This window comes from Podarcis muralis, chromosome 6 (genome assembly GCF_964188315.1).
Source record: "Podarcis muralis chromosome 6, rPodMur119.hap1.1, whole genome shotgun sequence".
In the NCBI taxonomy this organism is placed as follows: Eukaryota; Metazoa; Chordata; class Lepidosauria; order Squamata; family Lacertidae; genus Podarcis; species Podarcis muralis.
Window position 1 is genome coordinate 54,804,683 of NC_135660.1, and position 27,799 is coordinate 54,832,481.

Sequence of the window (27,799 nt, forward strand, 5' to 3'; positions counted from 1 at the left end):
GGTGGTAAATATAGACCATATATTTAAAGATCATTTTGCCTGAAAGAATCCTGGGAGCTGTAATATACTGCTCACAGAGCTACAATTCCCAGCACCCTTAACAAACAATACTTCCAAGGATACTTGTGGTATGTGTGTACTTTAAATGTATGTTCTGTACACATCCGAAATTATAAACTATGACACAGAATTATGGGCATAATAGGCATGAGCATTAAGTTTCTGCATTCTCTTCTCTGTGCTATGTGTAGCTTCTGAATTTGCAGCAAAGCAGTTTTCTCTTATTTGCAAATCCAGCAAACTATGCAGGAGACAGAAGGTAATTTGCTCTTAAGTTGCATCTGCAAGCCAGGAGCCAAGCAGGGTATTTGAGTTTTTATAAATAAAGAAACCGAGAAATGACATTTATGTTTGTTCTACATGAGGTGACTAGATTAAATGTAAGCATGCTATACCTGAGGACAACTCTGTGATCTGTTGGATGAGAATTTGGAATAATAAGTTTAATGATAATGTTCAGTCGTACACTGTTTTCTACTTGTAATACTATCAGTACTTGTATATAGATGTTTTATTTTCTTTATCGAGCATTTTTTTTAAAAATAACATAGGAGTAAGGTTAAATGTGTATAGGGTAGTTTGTCATCACAAACAACCCTGAAGGGTAGATATTTATAATTAGATATTTAAAAGTGAGGCGGGACGCGGGAGGCGCTGTGGGTTAAAGCCTCAGCGCCTAGGACTTGCCGATCGAAAGGTCGGCGGTTCGAATCCCCACGGCGGGGTGCGCTCCCGCTGCTCGGTCCCAGCGCCTGCCAACCTAGCAGTTCGAAAGCACCTTTGGGTGCAAGTAGATAAATAGGGACCGCTTACTAGCGGGAAGGTAAACGGCGTTCCGTGTGCTGCGCTGGCTCACCAGATGCAGCTTGTCACGCTGGCCACGTGACCCGGAAGTGTCTGCGGACAGCGCTGGCCCCCGGCCTATAGAGTGAGATGAACGCACAACCCTAGAGTCTGGCAAGACTGGCCCGTACGGGCAGGGGTACCTTTACCTTTACCTTTTTATTTAAAAGTGATATGATATGGAGAAAAGGTTTGAAATATTTGGCACTGTATCTGGTTTGTTTCTTTTTAAATTAGGAAGTCCACCACCACAGTCTACTGAAAAAAGCGTTACAACTGGCAAGTATTAATGTGGCATTTTAACTTTTTATGATTGTCAATGTTATCTATAAACAATAAATAATCTCACATTCCTCATCAACCTCTGCAGAGAATGCTCCATCGGGAACATCAGCAAGTCCTTTCTCCCTAAGACTGGTGAATGGAGAGAACAGCTGTCAGGGTCGCCTAGAAGTCTACCATGATGGGACCTGGGGAACTGTCTGTGATGACGATTGGGACTTGAAGGATGCTCAGGTTGTGTGCCAGCAACTTGGTTGCGGAGAAGCCACTGCAGCCCCACTAAGTGCCCACTTTGAGCAAGGTTCTGGCAGCATCCTCCTGAATGCAGTACATTGTGAAGGGAATGAATCTTCTTTTGAGGACTGTTCTCATAATGGATGGGGAGTCCATGATTGCAAACATAAGGAAGATGCCAGTGTTATCTGCTCAGGTACATCTAGTTATTCTCTATATATACTTATTTCTAAAGCATCTCTTCTACATCTGCATTGAACACATTGAAGTTATATTGTCTATTCTGTGCTTTTTCTTTTCATTTTAGGACCCATCACCACCACTGAAACATCCATTACATCTGGTATGTATTCACTTCGTTTAAAAAATTCGTTTTTAAAGTCAATTACACTTGACTTTAAAACAAAACAAAACATATTGGTGCTCCTTGCTGCCATTGCTTGCATAATTCCGCTGGAATGGTCCTCACTGTGCAGCAGAAACGAGGAACCAGTCAAATGGCAATACAGTACCACTAATTTCAGATTCTCTGCTTGCACACAATTCACTTTTTCATTGGTCAATTAATCTGGCCACCCAATATCTAGACCTCCTTTAGCTCTCTCTTCAAGCTACGTTGTATACAGTGGTACCTTGGATCTCAAATTTAATCTGTTCCAGAAGTCTTTTCCAAAACCAAAGCATTCCAAAACCAAGGCACGCTTACCCATAGAAAGTAATGCAAAATGAATTAATCCGTTCCAGACTTTTAAAAGCAACCCCTAAAACAGCAATTTAACATGAATTTTACCATCTAATGAGACCATTGGTTCATAAAATGAAAGCCATAATCAATGTACTGTACTATAAAATAAATAAGACAGTACCGTAGATGATAAAAAAAAAAATTAAAAAAATTCTTCCCTGCACTGATGATAGTTATTGTTTGGATGGGGGGCTTTTATCCATTTCCGCAGTCACACAATCAATCAATCAATCAATCAATCAATCAAATCATAATACGAAGAACAAGCCACAGTCACAAAAACAAAAAAGCCACACAAGCAAAAAAACAAAAAAACAAAAAAGCACCAAATATCACCTCAGAACACTGCAATCGGAAATGGAAGGCTTTGGTTACAATGGGGGGGGGTTCAAATTAGCAGAGCAACACTAAAAACAGGAGGGAAAGGGTTTTGATTACAGTTGGGGGGGCACAAATTAGCAGCACAGCAGTGGAACTGGAAGCTCAGGTGCACAGCCAGCTTCCAAAGCAAAGTTCGCAAACCGGAACAAGGACTTCGGGGATTGCAGCATTCGAGTTCCAAGTTGTTCGGAAACTAAGCTTTTTCAAAAACCGAGGTACCACTGTATTGTTTTAGAAAGAAAGAGATTCACAGCAGAGCTATCTTTTTAACTAAAACAAGGGTGAAGTTACAGGTGTACAGGCGAGTTTGCACTTACAAACAATTCTGAAGCGGTAGGGTCCAAAACTTTAACTACATATTTAAAAGTGATATGATATGGAGACAAGGTTTATAATATTTGTTTATTGCATCTGGTTTCTTTTTAATTTAGGAACTCCACCTCCACAATCTACAGAACAGAGGGTGACAACTGGTGAGTATTAATGTGGGGTTTTAGCATTTTTCCACAAATGTTATTATTATATATTACTGAATGGGAAATAGTCTTGTAAAAATCTTCATCACCTTTTGCAGAGAATGCACCATCAGGAACATCAGCAAATCCTTTCTTCCTAAGACTGGTGAATGGAGAGAACAGCTGTCAGGGTCGTGTTGAAGTCTATCATAATGGGGAGTGGGGGACCGTCTGTGATGATGAATGGGACATTAATGATGCTCGCATTGTCTGCAAAGAAGTTGGTTGTGGAGAAGTCATTTCAGCTCCAACAGGTGCCGAATTTGGTCAAGGCTCCGGCAGCATCCTTCTGGATGCTGTACAGTGCAGTGGGAATGAATCTTCTCTTAAGGACTGCCCCCATAAGGGATGGGGGGTCCATGACTGCAAGCATAAGGAAGATGCCAGCGTCATCTGTTCAGGTACCTCAAACTATTTTCCATATGTGCTAACCTCTAGGTCTGCATTTGCAAATCTTTTGTGCCTATTGCAAATCCATGAATCGACTTCCTCTTTTCTCTCTTTTTAATTAGAAATTCTTCCATCCAGTGCAGGGAATCACTTTTTCATATGATAAGTCACGTTGGAATTATTCCTGCGCATTTGTTTGTTTTTGCATCTGCTTATGCATTTGTACACTGCACATTGATTGATCTAATTTCAATAATAAATATATAGTTAAAAAGCTAAAGAGACATGCAGAAATGCTTAAATGCATGAGGTCAGAGGACTTCAAGGACTTGAAGAACCTGCAAGAGTCCAGAAACTCAAACCCTTTGGATCCTATCAACTTTTAATGAATAGTATTGAGGAACATAATGGATTTGATGATAGCTAATATACATGGACAAACCAATTCACTTGGAACTCATTTAATTTAGATTTCTCCATTAGGGATATAGTCAATAGCTGTCAGCAGCATTGCACATCCCATGATAGAAGAACTTCTAATTTCATCCCAGGTGGCGAGGAGAATATTTGCTTTGGATCTATTATAAGTCTATTTTTCACTTTCATTGCATGGTCTGGTATTCCAGAATAGTGAGGAATAGGTGTGGAGCCATAGTACTGAGTGAAATGGGCATAATTCTTGCCATTTTCCCAGTGTACAGTAAAGCACAAAGCAAAGATTTGTCATGTAATGAAAATGGACACATATCCATACATTTTGGTGAAGGTTCCACAACAGGAAATAAGAAAACTAGAAACTAAATTGGCAAGTTAAAATGCAGGCTCCCTCGCTCAATCAGTTTAGCACTTATAGTAGAGTGAACAATGCAGATAAGGTTCTAAACATTAAATTTCTCTAATATCTGCTTGATGAGGTGCCATAATTAAGAACAAAATCCAGTAACAATGAGTTCGTCCTTTCTGGTGTTTAAATGGGCATTATTTTTATGCTGTGCTTCCTTCTATTTCCAGGACCCCTTGCCACCACAGAAATACCCATTACATCTGGTATGTATTTTTTGACTTTATCATGTTTTATAAAAAAGGGGGGAGGACAAACCAACAGATTAGTTTTCCCTGCTGCGACTGTTTGACATAATTCTTCTGGAATGGCTCTTAGCATAGGTGAGAAAGGAGAGAGCTTGAGTGTGATAGCAGTAGCACCTTTTGCAGTTTCCCCCCATTCACCCTGGTTGCCCAATGCCCAACCTCCCTTAAGCTGTCTCCTGCAGCTGTTTAGTATATAAAGAGAAATAGATTCAGGGCACAGCCGTCTTCAGAGAAAATAACATGGTGTACATTATATCCCTGGTTTTTATGTATCATGGGGCAGCAAAAAGAGGAGTGTGCACTTCCATAGAATGGATTTATTTTAAAAGAGAGCTATTGGGAAATTCGAAGACTCTTTAGCCAGACTTCTTTCATAGTAATCTGGTATCTAGAGGTAAATGAAAGTCAGAGTTACTCTTCATATATGCACAATCTGAACTGAAACATAATGACAAATCATGAATCAACATTATGGGCATCAGCAGCTATGAGCCTTCAGCTTTTTCATTCGTTAGCCCACTACATAAGGAGCTTCTAAATTTGCACCAAACCATAGTTTTCCATTATATCCAAATCCAATAAACGGTGGAGTGGGCAAAACATAATCTGCCCTGAAAACGGTTTGCAAACCAGGAACAGATTGTGTTTTTGAGTTCTGACGAAACTGCAAACTGAGAAATGACTTTTTTGCTTGTTCTATGTATCCAGAGGAGGTCAAATATATGCATGTTACATCTGGAGACAACACAGTGACATATTTACAACACAGAGAAGAGGTTAAAGATATATAGGCCAGTTTGCAAACAACCCTGAGGAGATAATTTATAAAACCTTCATTAGATATTTAAACCAAATGGCATTATATGTGGACAAGATTTAATATATTTCGTATTGCATCTGGTTTCTTTTTAATTTAGGAACTCCACCTCCACAATCTACAGAACAGAGGGTGACAACTGGTGAGTATTAATGTGGAGTTTTAGCATTTTCCCACAAATGTTATTATTATATATTACTGAATGAGAAATAGTCCTGTAACATTCTTCATCAATTTTTGCAGAGAATGCACCACCAGGAACATCAGCGAGCCCTTTCTCCCTAAGACTGGTGAACGGAGAGAACAGCTGTCAGGGTCGCCTTGAAGTCCACCATGATGGGACCTGGGGAACTGTCTGTGATGATGATTGGGACTTGAAAGATGCTCAGGTTGTGTGCCAACAACTTGGTTGTGGAGAAGCCACTGCAGCCCTGCTAAGTGCCTACTTTGGCAAAGGCTCTGGCAGCATCCTCCTGAATGCTGTACAATGCAAAGGAAATGAATCTTCTTTTGAGGACTGTTCTCATAATGGATGGGGAGTCCATGACTGCAAACATAAGGAAGATGCCAGTGTTATCTGCTCAGGTGCCTCCAATGATTTTCCATATGTGTTTGTAGCATCTCTTCTAGATATTTCCAAATATATATATTCTGCCTGTGTTGCAAGGATATAATTATACTTTTTCATTTCTGTTTTTTAAATTAAAAATCCTTCCATCCACCACAGAGAATATTCTTTCATCTCATAAGTGGTGCTGGAGCTTCTGAAGGCAGGGGGGTTGCTTCTAATGATACATTTATTTGAAGACTGCGCAGCCATTGACCTAATTTCAATAATAAAGACATAGGCTAGAATCTAAAGACATACTGTATGTGGGCATACTCAAGCTCATAACACAACAAGTCTTGGAACTCCGTTGGAATATACTGCAAGTGACAGGTGCTCTATGTCTTTGGAGCCATCGCCTGCTAGTAAGTGATATTCCAAGGATATCTGGAACTGGAATTCATCCACCGTATTTTTCGCTCTATAAGACGCACCAGAGCACAAGGCGCACCTAATTTTTGGAGGAGGAAAACAAGAAAAAAAATATTCTGAATCTCAGAAGCCAGAACAGCAAGAGGGATCGCTGTGCAGTGAAAGCAGCAATCCCTCTTGCTGTTCTGGCTTCTGGGATAGCTGTGCAGCCTGCATTCGCTCCATAAGATGCACACACATTTCCCCTTACTTTTTAGGAGGAAAAAAGTGAGTCTTATACAGCAAAAAATATGGTAATTTACTTTCCCCCTTTAGAATCATATTCAATAGCAATTAGCATCAGGGCATATGTTTTGGTAGCAAGTCATCTGGTTTCATAACAGGTAGTGGGAAGAAGGAGTATCTCCGGTCCATTTTGAATCTTCCGCAAATCACTTTCATTAGATGACCTGATGTTCCATTATTGTGATGGATGAGATTGAGGCCAGAGTGCTAAGCAAAAGGGGATCACTTCCTGACATCTTCCAAATCTAAAAAATACCACAAGGGGAAAGTGCAGATTCCATATTTTAAAGACAGGAAGTGAGAACTTTGGAAACTGAACCTGCTTGCCAGGTTCCCTGGCTCAATCTGGAACTCATTCTAGGATTTAGGCTAGCACAATCAGAATAAATCAATTTATAAACATTATATTTCTCCGATAGCTATCTGCTAAGATGTTGTAATTAGGACCCATATAACTTTAAGTTTTTCTCATCGAGTATTTAAATAAGTTTCATTTTTCTCTTTTGCATCCTTCTTTCCATTTTCAGGACCTCCAGCCACCACAGAGGCACCCATTACATCTGGTATGTATTAACAGCAGTCCCTCCTGCTATTTGGTTGGTGAAATTCTGCAGGAAATTGTTGCAAGGGTGGAGGACAGAGCTGAATCAGGTGTTGTTGCACAAATTTAATTTTCCTTGGCTGCACCCAAATCAGTGGTGCAAACTAGGAACAAATGGTGGTTTGTGAATTCTAATGGAAACACAAACTGAGAATGGAAGGGAATTTTGTTGTAAGTGGGAGGCAACAGAGAACACAAGCATTTTACATCTGAAGACATCAAAAAGAAGCACTTAATAACACAAGCCTGAGGTTAAAAATGCAAACACCAAATAGTTATTGCAAACAACCCTGAAGTGATAACTTTTCAAGTCTTCACTGTATATTCTGTGAAGGTGGAAAGTAGATCTGATCCATTTGTGAGTACAGTGGTACCTCGGTTTACGAATAATCTTGTTTACAAACTATTTGGTTTACAAACCCCGCAAAACCGGAAGTAGTGTTCCGGTTTGCAAACTTTACCTCAGTCTATGAATGGAAGCTGAACAGTGGAAGGGCACCAGCGGCAGGAGGCCTCATTAGGGAAAGCGTGCCTCGGTTTAAGAATGAATTTGGTTTAAGAACGGACTTCAGGAACAGATTAAGTTCGTATACCCAGGTACCACTGTAATTAACAAAAAAAATGAACTGGGCACTGAGGTTCAAAAGGCAGGACTGTGCACATCCTCCAGCAGAAGAGAACCCCCAGCAGAGTTCAAAATGTTCTCAGAGTTAACCAGCAGCATAGCATGGAATATAGGTTGTTAAACTCTTTTGCATATCCCTTTTAGTGAGCCTTAAAATGCTTGCCCCTTCTCTCTAGCATGCTATTGAGTACGTTTAAAAGCTTTCCTTACTAAATCCAAAAGTCTAATTCATGCACTGTTCCATGCAGCAGCAAAGAGAACACAGGTAGATTACACTTGGGTACAAAATACACACTATAGTTTCAAACATGTAGTCTGAACTTTGAGCAAGTTCAGACATGTCCGTTCTGGTATATTACATGGCGAGAAAATAGTGAGAGAAAGGAAGATAAGAAGCTTCACATGCTCCTTTGACCTAACTGAGTCTAGGAACACCTTCATGCATTAACTAGCACTCATGCATTAGTTATGTTTGACTGCAATTTGACTGCAGTAGTCAACAGCACTAAAATAAATATGTAGACAAAGATTTAAACATTTAGTTTTCTATCTTGTATATATTTAAATTAGGAACTCCACCACCACAGTCTACAGGACAGAGCATTACAACTGGTAAGAACTAATGTGAGATTATAACAACAACAACAAATTACACTTGTCAGTATTATATATTAGAAAAAGTTGCATTTTCCCTCAACTTTTGCAGATGATTCTTCTTCGGGAACAACAGCAAATCCTTTCTCCCTAAGATTGGTGAATGGAGAGAACAGCTGTCAGGGTCGTGTTGAAGTCTACCATGATGGGAGCTGGGGAACAGTCTGTGATGATGATTGGGACATGAAGGATGCTCAGGTTGTGTGCAAAGAACTTGGTTGTGGAGAAGCCATTTCAGCTCCACTAAGTGCCCACTTTGAGCAAGGCACTGGCAGTATCCTCCTGGATGCAGTACAGTGCGAAGGGAATGAATTTTCTCTTGAGAAATGCTCCCATAAGGGATGGGGAGTCCATGACTGCAAACATAAGGAAGATGCAAGTGTCATTTGCTCTGGTAATGTACATTTCTATTGGTTTTCACACATTACATATTATGCAGTATTCATTATTTGTAATAATATTTGCAAGGGACCTCTCTGCAGTATAAATTCATATATATTTTTTTCATTCTTTCTTTTCTTGTTTTAGGAAATGTTTCCCATACTACAGGGAGCCCCATTATAAGTAGTGAGTATTAATTGAAAACTGGGAGCATTATGATTTGTTGTTGTTTTAAATACTGTTCTTTTGCATATAAGACCATCTCCATGGAATTGAGAACCCCTTTACAGAAGAATTGCTCATTCGTTTTATCAGTGCATGAGGAAGGCCACACAACCAGACCATCCCTGGATGTTGCACACCCCAAGAAGACCCATCCCCTGGCATCCACACATAAAACTTATACATAAGAAGCATGCCACAGTAGGAGTAAAGGCTCCCCATTCTGCAGATGTTCACACTGTATGTGTAGATTATAGGAAAAGGAGCCGCTCAGAGTGAGCAATGTTGGGGGCAAATCTAATTGGCCTGGCCGTGTTCCACACTTGGAGATTGACCAAATGTATGGCCCATTCTTCTGAACAGGGCTAGATATTATAGGAACTGGAATTCCCAAACCTTTAGATTCAGTGGGGTTGTAGTCCCAACCTAATATCATGTTTTCATGAAAATGGGTTTTAAGAAACCTGGGATTTGGGAGACCTATGCCCCCACAGAAAATATATTGGCGGTGCATTTTCTCAGAAGCTGAATCTCTGCCCAATTGGTCCCTTCCCTCTGCCAACTGAATGTGAACATTAGCACTACTAGGGTTTGATGGGACAAGTTCCATCTTCCTAGCACTATGAAAGAACCTTTTCTACAGTGCAATGCCTTTGCACGTTTACTCAGAAGTAAGTCTCACTGAGGTTTTTACTCCGATGGGTATAGATAGCATGAATTATCATGTATCAGCACACCAGTGAAGCAGTTCTCTCTGAACGGTACACACAAATAATCTCACAGTAAGTTATTTTAATAGAACTCATACATCTTAAAGTTGACATCCAAGTACAAAATCCCTTCTTGTTATGTGTGTTTTTCACAAAGCAAAACCTAGTTGAGTTCACAATATTTTGCTATGTTGGTAAATATCAGTAGTCAAAACCTGAAAAGGAAACAGAAGAATTCTCTAGAGACCAATAAAATGCTATTGATTTTTTGTTTCTGGAGTCATATAAAAGTATGGATGAAACAAGATTAGTCCCTAACAGGCTGTGGAAGCCACAAATGTGTCTGTATTTCCTTTTTGTTGTTTGTTTTTATCTATGATACTATTATAATTCTTTACTCAGCTCCAGCAAGAAATACAACAACAAAGGCACCAGGTATTTTATAATTATAGCACATTCCATTAATAGGCTGTGATCCAGATAGAGTCAATGTGCTGGCCTCCAGATGTTGTTGGATTAGAAATTAAATCTTTTCCCAGTCATATAATAATTCATCATTTTAAGTGAATAAGCATAGGAACTGTAGTAAATATATAATATTAGAGGGTCTTCATGATTGGTAATTAACAGTGCCTTCCAAAGTATTTTTACCTAGAAGTAAGGCTGGATCCAGACACATCAAAAAAATGTTTCAGGAAAACGCATTGTAAACCTCATAATGGGAAATCACATTGCCAAAAAACAGAACTCTACAGCACCATCTGGTGTCACAGTGTTATAATACATTTAAAGCATGCTTTTAAAAAGCACAAAAACGTAATGTAGCTGAGTCCAAAGTTTTTTTCAATTCACTATCAAGCATGTTCAGGATTGCACTGTAAACCTATATAACCACTTAGCAGAGAGTATGACTGTACACCCTATACATTTAAAGCACATTCAGAACTCATTCTTTCTCTCAAATAATTCTGGGCACTATAATTTCTTAAGGGTTACTGGGAATTGTAACTCTGTGTGGGGTGAATTATAGTGCCTAGAATTGCCAGATGAAAAGAATATACCGTATTTTTCGCTCTATAAGACGCACCCGACCATAAGATGCGCCTAGTTTTAGAGGAGGAGAAAAAGAAAAAATATATATTCTCTTCCTCTCTGCGCAGCGCCCCTTCAGCGAAGCGGCAGGAGAAATGGAGCCCCTTCCATTTCTCCTCCCGCTTCACTGAAGGGGCGCTGCGCAGAGAGGGAAAGCTGTGCAGCGCCTCTCCAGCGAAGTGAAGCCAGGAGAGCAAGAGGGATCAGTGCGCACCGATCCCTCTTGCTCTCCTGCCTTCAGCGAAAGCAACGCGAAGCCTCCAGAGCACAGCGGGAGCTCCCGCTGCGCTCCGGAGGCTTCGGGCTGCTATCCCATAAGACGCACACACATTTCCCCTTACTTTTTAGGAAGGGTACCGTGCATCTTATAGAGCGAAAAATACGGTACTTTAAAGGTATAGTGTATAACTACATCTCACTGAACTCTTGTATAGGATTACGCCATAAAGCTTTTTTTTTTTCTTTGCTAGAAACTAACATTGTATTAAATATATAAGGTTTTTTTCTTGTATCCTTTTTTCCTTTTCCTTTTGTTTGAAATAGTTAGCCTTTGGAACTATTGAATAGATGGTTTTCTATTTCAAATATTAGCTGTATGGATATAAAGACTGAGGGAGCATATGACCTGGGTAACTGTAATTCACTGTTTTCTTTCAACTAGCATTGACACCTCTGAGTACCACTCCTGCACCTCAGCCTAGCACCAAGGCATCCACTACTTCTGGTAAGCCTTCAGCTAGAAATTTATCTCAGCATAATTCAATTTAATAACTGTGCAATCCTACACCTATCCACTCAGAAGTAAGTCCTCCTGAATTCAAGGAGGCTCGCTATAGGCAGATGGGTATAGGACTGCAGCCTTAGTAGTTTTCAGTCCTGCTATTGGAAATAATTTCTTCAAAGAAAGTAGTTTTTGATTTGGTCCTTTTCCCCTCTTCTTTTGCTGTTTCTAGCTAACCATCCTGCTTTGCCAGGTATGTTTTTTTCATCTTGTATGCATTTGTGAAACTTTTAAAGAAAGACTCTCCTCCCTGGAAGAGAGGGGAGTGGTTGTGGGCGGGAGCCCGAGCTCCGCCCCTGGCTGGGGGCCTTAGCCCCCGCCCCTCCTCACCTGGCTGGCGCCTACGCCCACCGGAGGCAGCCAACCAGGTGTCTCCGGGGGGCGTGTTTAGCAGCTTAATGCTGCGGCTCCAGCTCCGCCTCCTCCTCAGTCGTCGTTGTCCTGCAGCAAGTATGCATTTGTATGCATTTGTGAAACTTTTAAAGAAATAGTTTTAACACATCAGACGGACAACCTGGTCATCTTGTTTACATTTGGCGGTGCCTGATTTTGTAACGCAGCAGTGGCCAACCTGGACCTTCCAGATTTTCTTGGACTGACAGGTCAAGCATGATCAGTACCATAGATTGGGTTAGGGAATCTATGGGCTGTTGTCAAAAAACCAGCCTTGCAAAGAAAACTACTCCTTCATTTGATATAAGCTGTTTCCTCTTCTCCGAGCCATCATAGTAAATCTGAGTTCTGGATATACAGTATTGTAGAATACGTTTATTATGAAGGAATTGGTAAATAAGTAAATGCAGATTATATATATGTCTATTACATAGTGTTTGATCTGCCAGTGGGGGGCAACTAATGCTTCTCTTTTGTCTTTCTAAGATGGCACCGTGAGACTAATCAATGGAAGGAACCGATGTGAGGGACGGGTTGAAGTACTTCACAATGGAATTTGGGGGACAATCTGCGACGACGAGTGGGACTTAAGCGATGCAAGTGTTGTGTGCAGGCAGCAGAAATGTGGGCCCGCTCGCTCAGCAACAGCTAATGCTCTGTTTAATGAAGGCTCAGGGCCAATTCTTATGGATGATGTCAGGTGCACTGGGAATGAAATCAGCTTGGGACACTGTTCCCACAGAGGCTGGGGATTGCACAATTGTCTCCATAGAGAAGATGCTGGTGTCATTTGCTCAGGTACTTTTTGATTGCAGCATGATATAATAATAATAATAATAATAATAATAATAATAATAATAATAATCTATTTATGTCCCACCCATCTGGCTGGGTTTCCCCAGCCACTCTGGGTGGCTTCCAACAAAAGTTGTTTTTCTCTTTGACATCTGGTGGGAGGGCGTTCCACAGGGCGGGTGCCACTACCGAGAAGGCCCTCTGCCTGGTTCCCTGTAACTTGGCTTCTCGCAGCGAGGGAACCATCAGTGTCCGGGTGGAACAATGGGGGTGGAGACGCTCCTTCAGGTATACTGAACCGAGGCCGTTTAGGGCTTCAAAGCCTTTGCCAGCCTCCACGTATCTTGGGTTACAACTTCTGTCAGCCCCAGCCAGCATGTTCAATGGTTAGGTATGATGGTAATTATAATCCAAAACATCTGGTCAGCACCTGGTTAGTGAAAATGTATATAAAATTTCAGTCCAATATCCACTTATCTGGGAGTAAGTCTAATTGAAGTCCATGGGGCTTATATCTGAGTAGGCATGTATAGGATTGTGTCGAAAGTGACTGATGTTGGGGAATTACCTTTGTTTCATGCATTGTCTGCCTTTGCTGGCTTCATGCAAGAAAGCAACTGTAAAGAACATTCCCTATTCTAATATCAAATTTCTTGTGATCAATATTTCAAATGATGTTTTGTGGGTTTCTCCAGAAGACACACCAGGCAGAGAAAACTGACTTGGTCCATTGGAAAACTTTCGAAATACACAGCAGGGCACACTCTTTGTTGGGGACACGACCCAAAATGCCACAAATTGCAAAGTCTTCATAATAATAATAAACACTGATGTTATGCCATACAGGGCTGGCATGATGTCCAAGCCAGTAGGCTAAGGCTTTATGACTAAGAACCAAAACAAAAGAACCAAAGCACTCACAGTAGTCACTTCCTTATAAAGAGCAGAGCTGGCCCACCTATTAGGCGACGTGAAGCAACTGCTTCCACCAGCGGAAGTGCAAGAGGCGGTACCCGGTTCACAACACCACTTCTGCCAGAACATTCCTCTGTTGCCAGGCTTTGGCGAGAGGGATGTTTTCTGCTGTGCAGTATTGCTGCTTCTCTTCCCTGCCACTGGGGCAGAGAAGATGAGTGCCAGGGCCTTGTGGAAAGTTTCTTGATCTCATCTAGTGGGGGGGGGGTTCTGGTGGTGGTGGAAGTGGGGGGCATGCAGGGCAGGACAACAGATGGGCAAGAGCCGGCACATTCTGGTTTTGCCACAGGTGGCAAAACAGGACTGGTCGTCACTGATAAGAAGCATATTCTGTTACATTTTATGTTCTATGTACAATTTTGATTTCATTGAAGTTCTATTTACTCTGCTATTCCACTTTTTCTCTTTCTTTTCAAGTACCAACTGTGAGCACTCCTACTCCAAGTAAGGGGCATCTCATCTTCTCTATAATATAATCCTAAATTCTAGTTTTTAGTATACAGATTCAAACTGGCATTTAAATCTATTAAATGGACCTATCTTTCTGTATGTATAAGTCTGTTTCAACCATTGATTCCTTCTGTACTAAATGGAGTAACTTTTACTGCATACTAAACTACATAACTGACTCTATTTTTACTACAGTAAAAATTACTTCAGGAAAACTGTGTTCCTCACAATATTTCTCTTACTTTCTCTCTTTTTTTCCCTTCTCCATCTTTTGTGGGGTTTTTTTCAAGGACCTGCAATTAGCAAGGAAACTACACTTTCAAACGGTAAGAGATCCCTCAGCTTCCTCATGATATATCACACTAAATGTTAGCTTTGGCTATGCAGGCTTTGTAGAATAGTTTTTTTCGTGGATGACTTGACCAATGCATAGCCCACAAATGCAAAATGGTTTATAAATGTATAGGAACGGCCTGCACCAGATTTGAGTTGCCATCTCTCACGTGCACCATCCGTACCCCCAATGTCACCTTGCCACCTCTTTGGAAATAAAGGTGCTGGCAGCTGCACATGATTCACTCAAGGGTGCTTTTCTCAATGATACTACCACCCATCCCTGAAGTTGCTAGGGATGGATGACCGTCTAAAAGCCAGGTCCATCCCAGTTCTGCTTCCCATTCCTGTCCTTTAAAGGGACATTCTGAAAAATCAGAAATATGAAAGTAAAAAAAATTGAATAAAACAAAAGTTATTTGCAAGGTGGTCCATGAGCTGCAGCGCTGCCTCTGTCTATTTAACTATTTTTTTCCTTGGCTTTTTAAAAAAGTTCCAGAACCAATTATCTAGCTGCCCACAACCTGGAGTGTCTAGCGCATGGTCTCCTTGCCGCCACACTGTTTGAATGCAACAGAGCAAGTTGCTTTGGGGGCAACAGAACTTGATGACATTCTGTCACCCTCAGAGGGGATTGTATGGGTGAAATATGGATTCCTCCAGTTTTTACTCTATCGCCAGAATGCCTCTGGTTACCACATTAATAAATATGTCAGTGGTTTGTGCAGTCACTTCAACTGGCACTTCTCTGCTGATCTCCCTCACTCCAAACCAGTGTTTTTTTCTATTTAAAAAAATCTTTAGGGGTACTCTCATTTTGATTCAAGAAAAATCACCATTTTATAGTTCAAATCAGGGAAAATAAATGGACAAAAGTACAAAGATTCACAAAATGTTTAGGGGGTATATGTACCCCTGCATCCCCCAGAAAAAAGCACTGCCCCCAACTCACCCCCAAAAAACTGAAAAGCAAAATTAAATGGGATGGTTATGTCAGTTCAGATGGGCAACAACATTTGTTCTGTATGCTGATATTGTGACTAGGCCTCTTTATCTACCAGTAGTGAACCCATGCTTCTCTCTTCTTTTTCTAAGGAGCATCTGTGAAACTAGTCAATGGAAGACACAGATGTGAAGGACGGATTGAAGTGTTTCACAATGGAAGGTGGGGGACGGTCTGCGATGATGCGTGGGACTTAAATGATGCAAGTGTCGTATGCAGGCAGCTTGGATGTGGGCCTGTTATTGCAGCACCAGGACAGGCTCGATTTGGTCCTGGTCCAGGCACAATCCTCCTGGATGATGTCTCCTGCACTGGAAAGGAATGGCACTTGGGCCAGTGCTCTCACAGAGGCTGGGGGGTACATAATTGCCTCCGCAGTGAAGATGCTAGTGTCATCTGCGCAGGTATTTTCCAATTGCAGGTTGATAGTTCCATTAAAAATTAATGGACATAGACCAGTGTGGTGGGATGATGAGCTGCTTGTGCGTAAAATGCAAGTCCCTCAGAGTTTGATCAGGTTTTCAAACCTCTGCCTGTGACGGAGCCCCTCCGGCATGGCTGCGTCAATCGCTAGTAGAATCCGAAAGTGGTTGCTTTCGGAAACGTTTCCAACATAAAAGCTCTTTCACGGAAACACGTCTTCTGGACTCTCTGCGTGACAGTTTCCGGCGAGGCGTGGGTGTCCCTATAGGAGGTCCTGAGACCTCTCCACTGTTTTCGCTGGAAACGTCTCTGAGCCACCCCTCCGACTCACTTTCCCTGGAAGTTCCTGCTCGCCCCCTACTGGTTCCCTCTTCAGCTGCTCCGTCTCTTTCAACCTGAGGGAGCCTTTGCACCTCCTGTCCTTCCGATGGCAGTTCCCTGACATCCACCTCCCCTCCAGGGCCCCCTTCACCCCCTCCCGTCTCCTCCCCTCCGGGCTGGGAGGAAGTAAAACCCCTGAAAGAACCTTCCTCATCGTCCGAAGTTTCGAACACTTCCCTCCACCTGCTACTGTCCCTCGTCTCTCGATACTCCTCGTCTTCGGAGTCTATTCCCTCTTCCAACTCCGACTCCGTGAATCCTTCCATTTCCTGTTCCTCGTCGGTGGTGCCGAAGTACTCCCTCCTAAACCTTTCTACCGGCTGTGGTTTCCTAGGGAATCTTTGGTGGAACGTTTCTGTTAAAACCTCGTCATTGACCTCCCCTGCAGTCACCCAGGTGTTTTCTGACTCCGGTTCCCCTTCCCACGCCACCAAATACTCTACCTGATTTCCCTTCCACCTGGAATCGAGGATTTCCGCTACATGGTTGCTGCGTTCCCTCTCTTCCAAGGCTGGTCCCCTGACGTGCTCCCCTTCACGTCCCCCCCTGTATGGTGACAGTAACGACCTGTGGAACACTGGGTGCAATTTCATGTGGTTGGGTAACCGGAGTTTGAAAGCCACCGGGTTGACCTGCTGAATGACCTCAAAGGGTCCCAATCTTCTGGGCCTCAATTTCTTACAACCCCCTTTGAACGGCAACCCTTGGGTTGACAGCCACACTTGATCCCCCACCCTTATGGTTTCACCTTCCCTTCTGTTCTTGTCTGCCTGCTTCTTATATTGTGCCTTGGCCCTTTCTAAGTTGAGCTGGAGCTGATGATGGATCGCTTCCATCTCTTCTACAAAATGTTCAGCCGCTGGAACGCTCCATCTCTCCCCTCCCTCCCCTGGAAATGCCCTGGGGTGACACCCGTAATTAGCCAAAAAGGGGCTCATCCCTGTGGACACATTCTCCGCATTATTGTAGGCAAATTCTGCCAGCGCCAACTTTTCGACCCAATCGTTCTCTCTGTCATTGACATAACACCTCAGATATTGTTGAAGAATGCCATTTGCTCTTTCCGCCTGCCCGTTGGTTTCCGGGTGCCGGGCCGTTGAAAAATTGACTTCCACGTGCAGCAAGCTCATGAGCTTCCTCCAGAACCTGGAAGTAAATTGTTTGCCGCGGTCTGAGATCACCCTCAAGGGAGCCCCGTGCAACCTAAAGATGTGTTCTACAAACAACTTCGCTGTTTCTTCCGCTGTGACTGCATGTGAGCATGCTACAAAGTGGCACATCTTTGTTAACAGGTCTACTACTACCATGATGGCTGTTTTCCCCTTGGACTTCGGCAGATCCGTCATAAAATCTATTGATACCGCTTCCCAAGGCCGTTCTGGTGTGGGTAATGGTTCTAATAACCCTGCCGGCGCCCGTCTTTCCCCTTTGGCTCGCTGACATTGGTCACACCCTCTTACATACTCCCTTACATCTTCCCTCACCTTGGGCCACCAGAATTCCCTGGTAACCAACCACATGGTCTTGTGTTGCCCAAAATGTCCCGCCGTGGGGCTATCGTGCAACTGCTTGAGTACTCTCCCCCTCAATTCACCTTCGGGTATATACAGTGCCCCTTTGTAATACAATGCCCCATTTCTTTCCTCAAAACCTTCGGGGCTCTCGCCCTCCCCCCTGAGTCCTCTGAGCTTATCCTGGGCATATTCATCATTTTCCGTTTCCTCTACCAGTTCTCGTTGCCCCACCAGCGCCGCCCCACACACCCAGCGGTCCTCAGGGATGACATGTCTCTCTTCAATCGCCCCCTCCCCCTCCCAATACTCTGGTTTGCATGAGAGAGCGTCCGCCCTGACGTTTTCTGGACCTGGCACATAACAAATTTCAAAGTTGAATTTAGAGAATTCCTGTGCCCATCTCACTTGTCGTTGGTTGAGCACTCGAGCTGTTCTCCAATACTCTAAATTCTTGTGGTCGGTGCACACTTGCACCTTGTGTTGTGCCCCAATTAATAAATGTCTCCACCTCCGGAACGCTTCGTGAATGGCAAGTAGTTCCCTGTCATACACCGTGTAGTTCCTCTCGGATTTATTCAGCTTCCGCGAGAAGAAGGCACACGGTCTCCACTCTGACATACTCCTCCCCGGTTGAAGAAGTACCGCCCCTACCGCCCGGTCGGACGCATCGGTTTCCACTCTCATGGGTTTTCGTAAATCCACATGCAGAAGTTGTTCTTCCGAGGCGAAAGCCCTTTTCAGTTCTTCAAATGCTCGCTCCGCCTCCGCCGTCCAAACAAATTTCTTCTTGCTGCTGAGGCAGTCGGTGATGGGCGCCGTCAAGTGGGCAAAGTTCTTGATGAACTTCCGATAAAAGTTCCCAAACCCCAAGAATCTTTGCACATCCTTCTTGGTCTTCGGTGTCTTCCATTCCAGTACCGCTTGGACCTTGCCTGGATCCATGGCCAATCCCTTGTCTGACAAGCGGTACCCCAGGAATTCCACCTCCTTGGTATGAAACTGGCACTTCTCCAGTTTCACCCACAGCTGGTTGGCTTGCAGCCTGCCCAACACTTCTCGAACGTCCCTCACATGCTGCTCCTCATCCTCCGAATACACCAACACGTCGTCTAAAAAGGCCACGCAGTTCTTGTAGAGCAAAGGCCCCAGAACGTGGTTAATAAACGCTTGAAAGCACGCGGAGCCTCCTTGTAGACCGAAGGGCATAACGAGGTATTCAAAGGCTCCCAAAGGGGTGAACATGGTGGTCTTCCATTCATCTCCCTTCCTTATGCGTATCAGATTGTACGCCCCCCGCAGGTCCAGCTTTGTAAAAATCTTTCCCTTCCTTACCCTGGTCAAAATGTCATCAATTCGGGGCATAGGGAAAGCCAGGGGTTCCGACACTGCATTCAAGGCCCTGAAGTCACACACAAGTCTCGGCTTATCTGTGTTTTTTTTGTCCACAAAAAACACTGGGCTGCCCCCCACCGCTCGGGACTCTCTGATGAAACCTCGCTTCAGGTTTTTGTCAATGAACTCCCTCAGCTCCTGCATCTCCCTGTCGGACATGGCGTACAGCTTGCCCACTGGGAGTTGGGCCCCAGGGAGTAGGTTGATTTGACAGTCAAAGGGTCTATGCGGCGGCAGTTTGTCTGCTTCCCTTTCGCTGAATACGTTGCTCAGATCTGCGTATTGCGGGGGCACCTTCCCTCTGCCCATTACTTCCATCCCGGCTAGGGTGACTCTGTCTCCGCCCTGAACCTTCCCCTGCTTGCAGTGTTCTAGGCAATGCGCTGACCCAAAGGAGACCACCCTCTGATGCCAGCCCACTAGCGGATCGTGTAGCGCCAGCCAGCTCATCCCCAAAATGATGGGAGCTCCTCCCAAGGTGGCCACATTAAACGCTATCCGTTCGGTGTGCCTTGCCACCCTCATTATCATCGGGACAGTCTGTTGGCTAACTTCTCCTCCCAACAGCTCTCTGCCATCAATCGTGGTCACCTGCAAGGGATTACTTAAAGGGATGGTCTGTATCTGGTGCTCAGCTGCAAACTCCTTACTCATAAAATTACAGGAGCTGCCTGAATCCAAAAGCGCCTTGACCTGTAGGGGGTGTCCATTTGGCAGCTCTAGTGACACTTCTATCACTAAAGCAGGTCTGGGTGGTTCTGGCGTGGGCACTTTCACTGCTCTTTGGCCTGGCTGCTGTGCCCCGACGGTGGCAGCCAGGCGTTGGCTTTTACTTGCTCCTTGTTTTCCTCCTCCCTTTCCCCCACAGCTCCTGCCATCCCTTGCCATTCCTTTCTTTGTGGGCAGACTCTGGCAAAGTGCCCTGGCTGTTGGCAGAGATAACATTTCTTGGCGCTCTTTCCCTCCTTCTTCCGCCCTTCACTGGGATTTGAAACTGCGCGCGCCCGCGCTGTTCCAACTTCCATCGGCTCTGCCGGCGGGAAAGGTGGCTCTGGAATGTCCGGAATGCGCAGTTCCCTCCAACGTTCTCCTTTCCCTTCCCGCCTTTCCAAAGCTCTCGCTTCCTGGCGCGCTCCTATGGCCAGCGCGGATTTGGTCAGCTGATCCATAGACTCCGCCCTTGGCCCCCGGGAAAGTTCATCTTTAACGGCCGAAGAAAGCCCCTCTTCAAAAAGCATTTGGATGGGTTCCGCCGATAGGTCCCACCCCAATTTATGAATCAGCATAGTAAACTCAGTCCAGTACTCACGGACAGATCGGCTCCCCTGTTTGCAAGCCATTAACTGCCTTCGTACCACCCCCTGCTCAATGTCACTGGAAAACATCAGGTCCATGGCACGAAAAAACTTCCTCGTGTCCTTTAGTATCTCATTATTCACTGCCATCAGGGGTCGAACCCAATCCTTCGCCCCCCCTTCGAGATGGCCAATTACAAAAGCCACTCGCGATTCCTCGTCGGGGAAGTCATCATACTGCAGGTTGAGAGCGTATTGCATCTCAGTTCTAAAGGCATGATAGTTTCTGGGATCTCCCCCGAATTTCTGCACCAATCCTGGCACCTTTCTGGCTATCGAGGTGGTTTTCTCCTTTCCCTTTTCTGCATCCTGAGCCCTCCTCTCCTCAAGCCTCGCCGTTTGCATGGCCAGCTGGATCTCCAACGCCCTGTACCTTTCTTCCAGGCTTGGACCTCCTCCAGCTGCTCCTGCTCCTCCGGTTCCGGCTGGGTCGCTCATGATGCCGCTGCTTGCACAAGCTGGCTTTCAGGGACTTTCGGATTGCTGTGGTGGGATGATGAGCTGCTTGTGCGTAAAATGCAAGTCCCTCAGAGTTTGATCAGGTTTTCAAACCTCTGCCTGTGACGGAGCCCCTCCGGCATGGCTGCGTCAATCGCTAGTAGAATCCGAAAGTGGTTGCTTTCGGAAACGTTTCCAACATAAAAGCTCTTTCACGGAAACACGTCTTCTGGACTCTCTGCGTGACAGTTTCCGGCGAGGCGTGGGTGTCCCTATAGGAGGTCCTGAGACCTCTCCACTGTTTTCGCTGGAAACGTCTCTGAGCCACCCCTCCGACTCACTTTCCCTGGAAGTTCCTGCTCGCCCCCTACTGGTTCCCTCTTCAGCTGCTCCGTCTCTTTCAACCTGAGGGAGCCTTTGCACCTCCTGTCCTTCCGATGGCAGTTCCCTGACAACCAGGCTTACTCAACCTTGGCCCTTCAGATGTTTTTGGCCTACAACTCCCAGCTAGCAGGACCAGTGGTCAGGGATGATGGGAATTGTAGTCTCAAAACATCTGGAGGGCTGAGGTTGAGGAAGCCTGACACAGACCAATTGTGAGGAACCTTTGGCCCTCCAGATGTTCCTGAACTACAACTCCCATAAGCCCCAGCAAGCATGGCCAGTAGCCAGGGATGGTGTGAGTTGTAGTTCAGCAACACCTGGAGGGCCAGAGGTGCAAAGATGGATCTAGAGGAGCCAACATGCTCTGAGCGTGTCTGCAGTAGGGCAGCTTGCCAAACATGCTCAGGCTATAACCCTGAGCTGAAACCCTGAGCCATTACTGTTCCAAATAACCAGGACAGCCTGTGTTTGTTCACCAAGCTGACTGCGGCAGACTCGTTCCAAACATGTGGACAGCACTTGGGAGGGGCCAATGACCATTTAAGACCGTTTAGATTGAAAGTACACTGTTTTAATAATAACCAAAATTGAATTTAATACAAAATAATTCTTGAGGAATTATATTATCTGCATAATATTGAACAGATATGTAAAATGCTGTTGGTTGGGTAACACGTACAATCACTGGTTTGATAGGCACTTAAATGCAGTTACAGTGCTTCCCACTTGTAGTCACCCATTTGCCGTTTTATTTGTGTAAAAAACACCTTAAAAGAGATATTGTTCACATTATACCACTAAAGATGGTAACTAAAACATTGCCCTAATTGAAGCAGAAATTGGATTGCTATATTCCACTTTCTTCACCCTTCTTAATACAAGAACCACCCATGACATTCATCTAATCTACTTTTCTTGATAAGAAGCATCTACTGCTACATTTTAAACCACATCAGTCCTATTTACAATGTTGATACCAGTGAAAGTATATTCTACTTACTCCTCTTCTTCTTTCTTTTCAAGAACCAGTCCAGACCACTGCTGCTCCAACAGGTAAGAGGTTCCTCACCTTCTCTATAATAAAATCCTAAATCTTTCTTCTAAACATGAATATATTATGGAATAGGCTTCCCATGGAGGAATTGTCCAATGAGCAGCACATGTGGCAAAATTTATATAGAGCTAACCATTGCAAACAATCCTTCTCTTTTGTCTTTCTAGAAGGTGCTGTGAAACTAGTCAATGGAAGACATGCATGTGAAGGGCGGGTTGAAATCTTTCACAATGGAAGATGGGGGACAGTCTGTGACGATTTGTGGGGCATGACCCACGCACAAGTTGTGTGCAGGAAGCTTGGTTGTGGAGACGCTGTCTCGGCACTAGGAAAGGCGCCATTTGGTGAAGGCTCAGGTCCAATTCTTATGGATGATGTCCGCTGCACTGGGAATGAAGACAGCTTGAGTCAGTGCTCCCACAGAGGCTGGGGAATACATAATTGTGTTCATAGGGAAGATGCTGCTGTCATGTGCTCAGGTAAACTTGGGTTTCTGGATAATGGATAACAATAAGATCTGTTAATGCCTACGTGACTGGTATCCAGTAAACAATTTGTCTTAAAGGTTGGTTTGAACATTCCCTTTCCTAATATGTGACACCTTGAGATCAATGTTTCAAATTACATTTTAGAAGAGTTTGGATTTGATATCCCGCTTTATCACTACCCGAAGGAGTCTCAGAGCGGCTAACATTCTCCTTTCCCTTCCTCCCCCACAACAAACACTCTGTGAGGTGAGTGGGGCTGAGAGACTTCAGAGAAGTGTGACTAGCCCAAGGTCACCCAGCAGCTGCATGTGGAGGAGCGGGGACGCAAACCCGGTTCCCCAGATTACGAGTCTATCGCTCCTAACCACTACACCACACTGGCTCTCAAGAAGTTGTTATCTGCAATAATGGTTACAGAGGCATCTGAATACTTGATTTGGTCTCAGTCAATCTATTTTTGCATAGCCTTTAGCTGCAGTAGATGCTGAGGGGTGGGGAATAGCAATGAAATGTTGGCAGATTACTACACAGTCTGCCTTGAACCCCCTCAGTAGGCCCTTCGGTGTGGTGGGTGACACTTTCCCATTTCCCATTTCCCATTGTCAGTGTTTAAGTAAGTGGGATTCCATACACAGAATGTGGGAGGGCACCATCTTGTCATTTGCTCAAAGCAGTGATGGGGGAACTGGATCTGGCCAGTGGAGCATTTCCAGAAGTCCCCCACCTCCTGTAGGCCATGTTAACAGATGAGTGAAGCCTTTCACATGTCAATCAACTGATGCTACATGATGCCAGGTGACTCACCTTGAAAGGAAGAATCGGGAGTGTACTTGTTCTCCCATCCTTTGCGAGCATATCTTGGATTTAAAAGGTGCTGAACCAGTGGCTGGAAAGGCGAGAATCTTATTCCTTTTCTGTTAGAGTCTTCGTTTTTTTCAGCTTGGTTCTGTGGATTTATCTGTCCCACACCTGACATCACTTGATGTCAGGTGATTGATAGGTAGCCATAGTTTGGACCAAACCACTCTGCAAGCCAAATGAGGAAGCCTAGAGGACCTTATCTCAAGGACGTAATGCTTTCCTTGTATTTAAGGTGAGCATTATGAGTCATGAGATTTCGTGATTTCATAATATCCTACCTCTGTGGACATTGTAGAATGGGTTTTTCAGGTAGGAATTTGCCAATGAGCAGCATAAAAAATGCAGGTTGTGCATAACTTTTAATATGTTGCAAATATGTATGCCACTTTAAAAAATGAGTAATTTCATTTCAATCCTTTTTTATATAACAGCAAAGGCTGCCCCCCAAGCCACCACTACAGCAGGTACCGGTAATTAATATTTTTGTGATATACAAATAATTCAGACATGCATGTTTTTAGAGTTGAAAATATGTGCTGTCTCACAGCACCAGGAATGCCTGGTATTTGTCAAGAAACCGCTGCCTCCCCTGGCCTTTTTGACCATGGAATAACTCTTGTGTTGGAGAGCCATTTAGGTACCACTCCTAAAATATATTGCACTGAAACAATGTCATAAGCAAACAGTCTTTATATGTTATCTTCTATTATCAAGGAGATAAATAACTATACAACTTTTAGAAGACATCTGAAGGCAGCCCTGCGTCAGGAGGTTTTTAATGTCTGGTGTTTTATTATGTTTTTATATGTGTTGGAAACCGACAAGATAGGTGGGGTCTAAATATTATTATTATTATCATCATCATCATTATCATCAACAACATCTTTGTTTTTTCATAGCTCCTGTGGATGAAACAACTACAGATCCTGGTAATGTTAAAAATGATATTGTTGCTTTTTAATTAATGTATTATAAAACATTTCACTAAGACATTTTGTGGGCCTTTGGCAAAATAAGAATATTTTGGACCATGATGTTTCCTCCTTCAGTGACAAAAATGCTACCCACCTCCTGTTTTGAACATTTCTGGAATCCATGTATAGTTTTTACCTAAGGCCTCAAAATTAGCCTTCTCATTCTTCTCCATTCCCTGTTGCTTGAGGCCATGGTGAAGTATGAAAAGGAAAGGTGGTTCTACTTGTTGACTGAAATAATCTTTACAAGAATATATAGCCGGGAAGAGAGATGGATAAGAATTTTGTTCGATCCTCCTTTTTAAGCAAACTGACCTAACCAGCACCTGCTGGACTAATGCACAGTTTGGAACCTAATTGTCCTTCAGAAGTTGCACTTCTCTATATTTTACAAAATGGCTCACAGCTCAAAAAAGCTAAACAAATATATAAGAATTGCATATATCAAACTATCAAGGTCCTCTGGGTGAAATAAAACCAAATTATCTAAAAACAATCCAATAAAGCACTATAATTGAAAAAAATATATATAAAGTGACCATAGGCTACAACAGAAAGGCATTAGTGGAAATGTACTGTGTAATGTACTGTGAGAATGTTTCTTTTAACCGATGGGCATATGTGCATGTACACAACATTACATTATTATTTTCTTTGCTTATAGTACTCAACAATACTTTTTCCCCCCTTCCACTGTCCAGTAACACTTACATGTTTGCCTGAATACATGAAAGCAGTTATTGGCAGAGAATACCTTACTTCAAAAGGCTGCTCTGAGTGCAATCTGTACTTGAGTGACCAAGCCTGCAAACCTGAGATTACAAGAGATGAATTTATATTCTATATACCATATGATGGTTGCGGGACAAGACGGGAGGTAAGGAAATGTATATCTGATCGTAAGACATATCAGTATAATTTGATAGCTTTTATTTGGAGAACTTTTAGGATGTGAGTTTCAAAAAATAAAACAGTTGTCAAATTATACCCCCTGGGGCCCCTTTGCATTCAAATTATCATATATTGGCTTTGTAAGCCATGTATGAACAAGGCTCGTGGACATGCATACAATCCGTTCACTCCTCTTTTCATGAATGACCTAACTAATAAGTCTTCCATTAACTGTAGTTTCCTGTTTAATCTGACCCAGGAAACTATGCTTTGTTGATTAGCTCCTGGTTTGTTTTTGCTCTGGTTTTATTTGTTACAGTATACTTAAACTTACTGTCCATCTGTTTTGTCTAATCTAATGCTTTAACAGAACAATGGAGGGGTTAGCAGTTTCTCCAATACTGTCAGCAGCCGTGGAACTGGTGTAAATCCTCAGTTTATCTTCATCTGCAAAATGGAGCCAAGAGCCATGAAGGAACTGACGCACAACATAGATGAAATGGAATCCACGGAAGAAGGCCGAAAGCAAAGTGGATTATTCCATATGAAATTTTTATTTTATGACTCACCTTCCTTCGCACACCAAGTAGTTTCCATGCCCTACTTTATGAAAATAAACCAGAATAAAAACTTCGAAGTCGAAATCTCTAACTGTAATCGGAGGCAAATATTCTTCGTTGACACCTGTGTGGCTTCGCCTAGCCCTCATGACTTCACAACTACAACACATACTCTAATACAGAACGGGTAAGGGGGAGAATAAGCTGAGAAACATTTCTGCATACTTTGGACAGGGTCAATTATTAGAAAACACACACGGGGGGGAGAGGGGGAACCCTGTGTTAAACTTTCACTTCAGCTGGCTCTATCCTGCCAGGACTCTAAGCTCTTCACAGCCATCCTTTTATTATTTTGTCTCTATAGATTCTACCTTCTATTTGGCCACGATCCGCTCCTACCTCTTTCCCTGGATTTTTTTTTCACCTTTCCACTTCCCTTCTCTAAATTTCTCAGTGCAGTTCTACAGTGTACAAAAATACACATACTGGGGTCAAATATGAATAAAAAATGCATGTATTCCTGGAAAATAGCATACAGAAATGCATTATATTATGGAAGACGGCTTTGCAACAATGTGTCTATTGGGCAAAATTGCAATTGCTTATCATTCCTTCTCCATTTTTCCCCCCCAGGTGTGTTAAAGATTATACCTATACAGGTTCTTATAGACAGAGGGTCACCCGCTTCAGCTTTAAACCCAACTTCAGATGGTCAACAGTTTATCTACAGTGCAAAATTGTGGTGTGCAATGCATATGACTCTAGATCTCGATGCTACCAAGGCTGCATGCCCAGGCGTAAGAGAGAAATAAGCGCTGGTCAAGAACACGTGCAAGTTATTGGGCCATTTATCCTTCATTAAGTAGTGTCACCTAGCAATGCCCGCCAAGGTCAATGAGGATACTTGCATAATGACTCTGTTTGTGGCATTATCTTGAAGTAATTCATCACTGTAGACAGTTCCATAGAGAAGCTGGCACTTCAGATGCCAGAATACATGCTTTGATCTGCCTTTGTAACTCCGATCATCTGGTATCTTTGTAGTCAATATGAAAGATCTGTAAAACCTTTGGCTTGAAGTCATCACAATTAGTTGGCTCACCAACTTAGCAAAACAAATAAAGCTAGCTGTCAAAAAAAAAAAATCATGTTTCTGTGTATCTAATCATATCGAGACCATAATTCACACATTCAGGCCACCTGGGCAACCCCATTGAAAGCAGGCAACTTTTCATCCAAGGTTACTGACCGGGTGGTTGCAGGCCAGATCCAGGTCTCTTGGAGGAAACTGATCAAAGGTCAAAGACAGTTATGGTCAAAGGTCAAAGACACCGCTGCTGGAGCTATACAGGTGGCACATGGTATAAACAGTATTAAAGAATATACAGTGGTACCTCTGGTTGCGAACGGGATCCATTCTGGAGGCCCATTCGCAACCTGAAAAGAACG

At 43.4% G+C, this 27,799-nt stretch overlaps 1 protein-coding gene across 1 annotated transcript in view; it reads left to right on the plus strand.

Moving 5' to 3' along the window:
- LOC114597411 (uncharacterized) overlaps positions 1-27,566 on the plus strand; it is a 113,021-nt gene extending 85,455 nt beyond the window's left edge. The window contains 11 exon segments of the mRNA XM_077930873.1: positions 1,274-1,615; positions 3,135-3,461; positions 5,624-5,941; positions 8,553-8,894; positions 12,566-12,877; positions 15,728-16,039; positions 22,747-23,079; positions 24,822-24,854; positions 25,601-25,776; positions 26,161-26,537; positions 26,984-27,566. Coding sequence (XP_077786999.1) covers positions 1,274-1,615; positions 3,135-3,461; positions 5,624-5,941; positions 8,553-8,894; positions 12,566-12,877; positions 15,728-16,039; positions 22,747-23,079; positions 24,822-24,854; positions 25,601-25,776; positions 26,161-26,537; positions 26,984-27,212 — 3,101 coding nt within the window. The 3' untranslated portion in view covers positions 27,213-27,566.
- Positions 27,567-27,799: the final 233 nt, after the last annotated feature.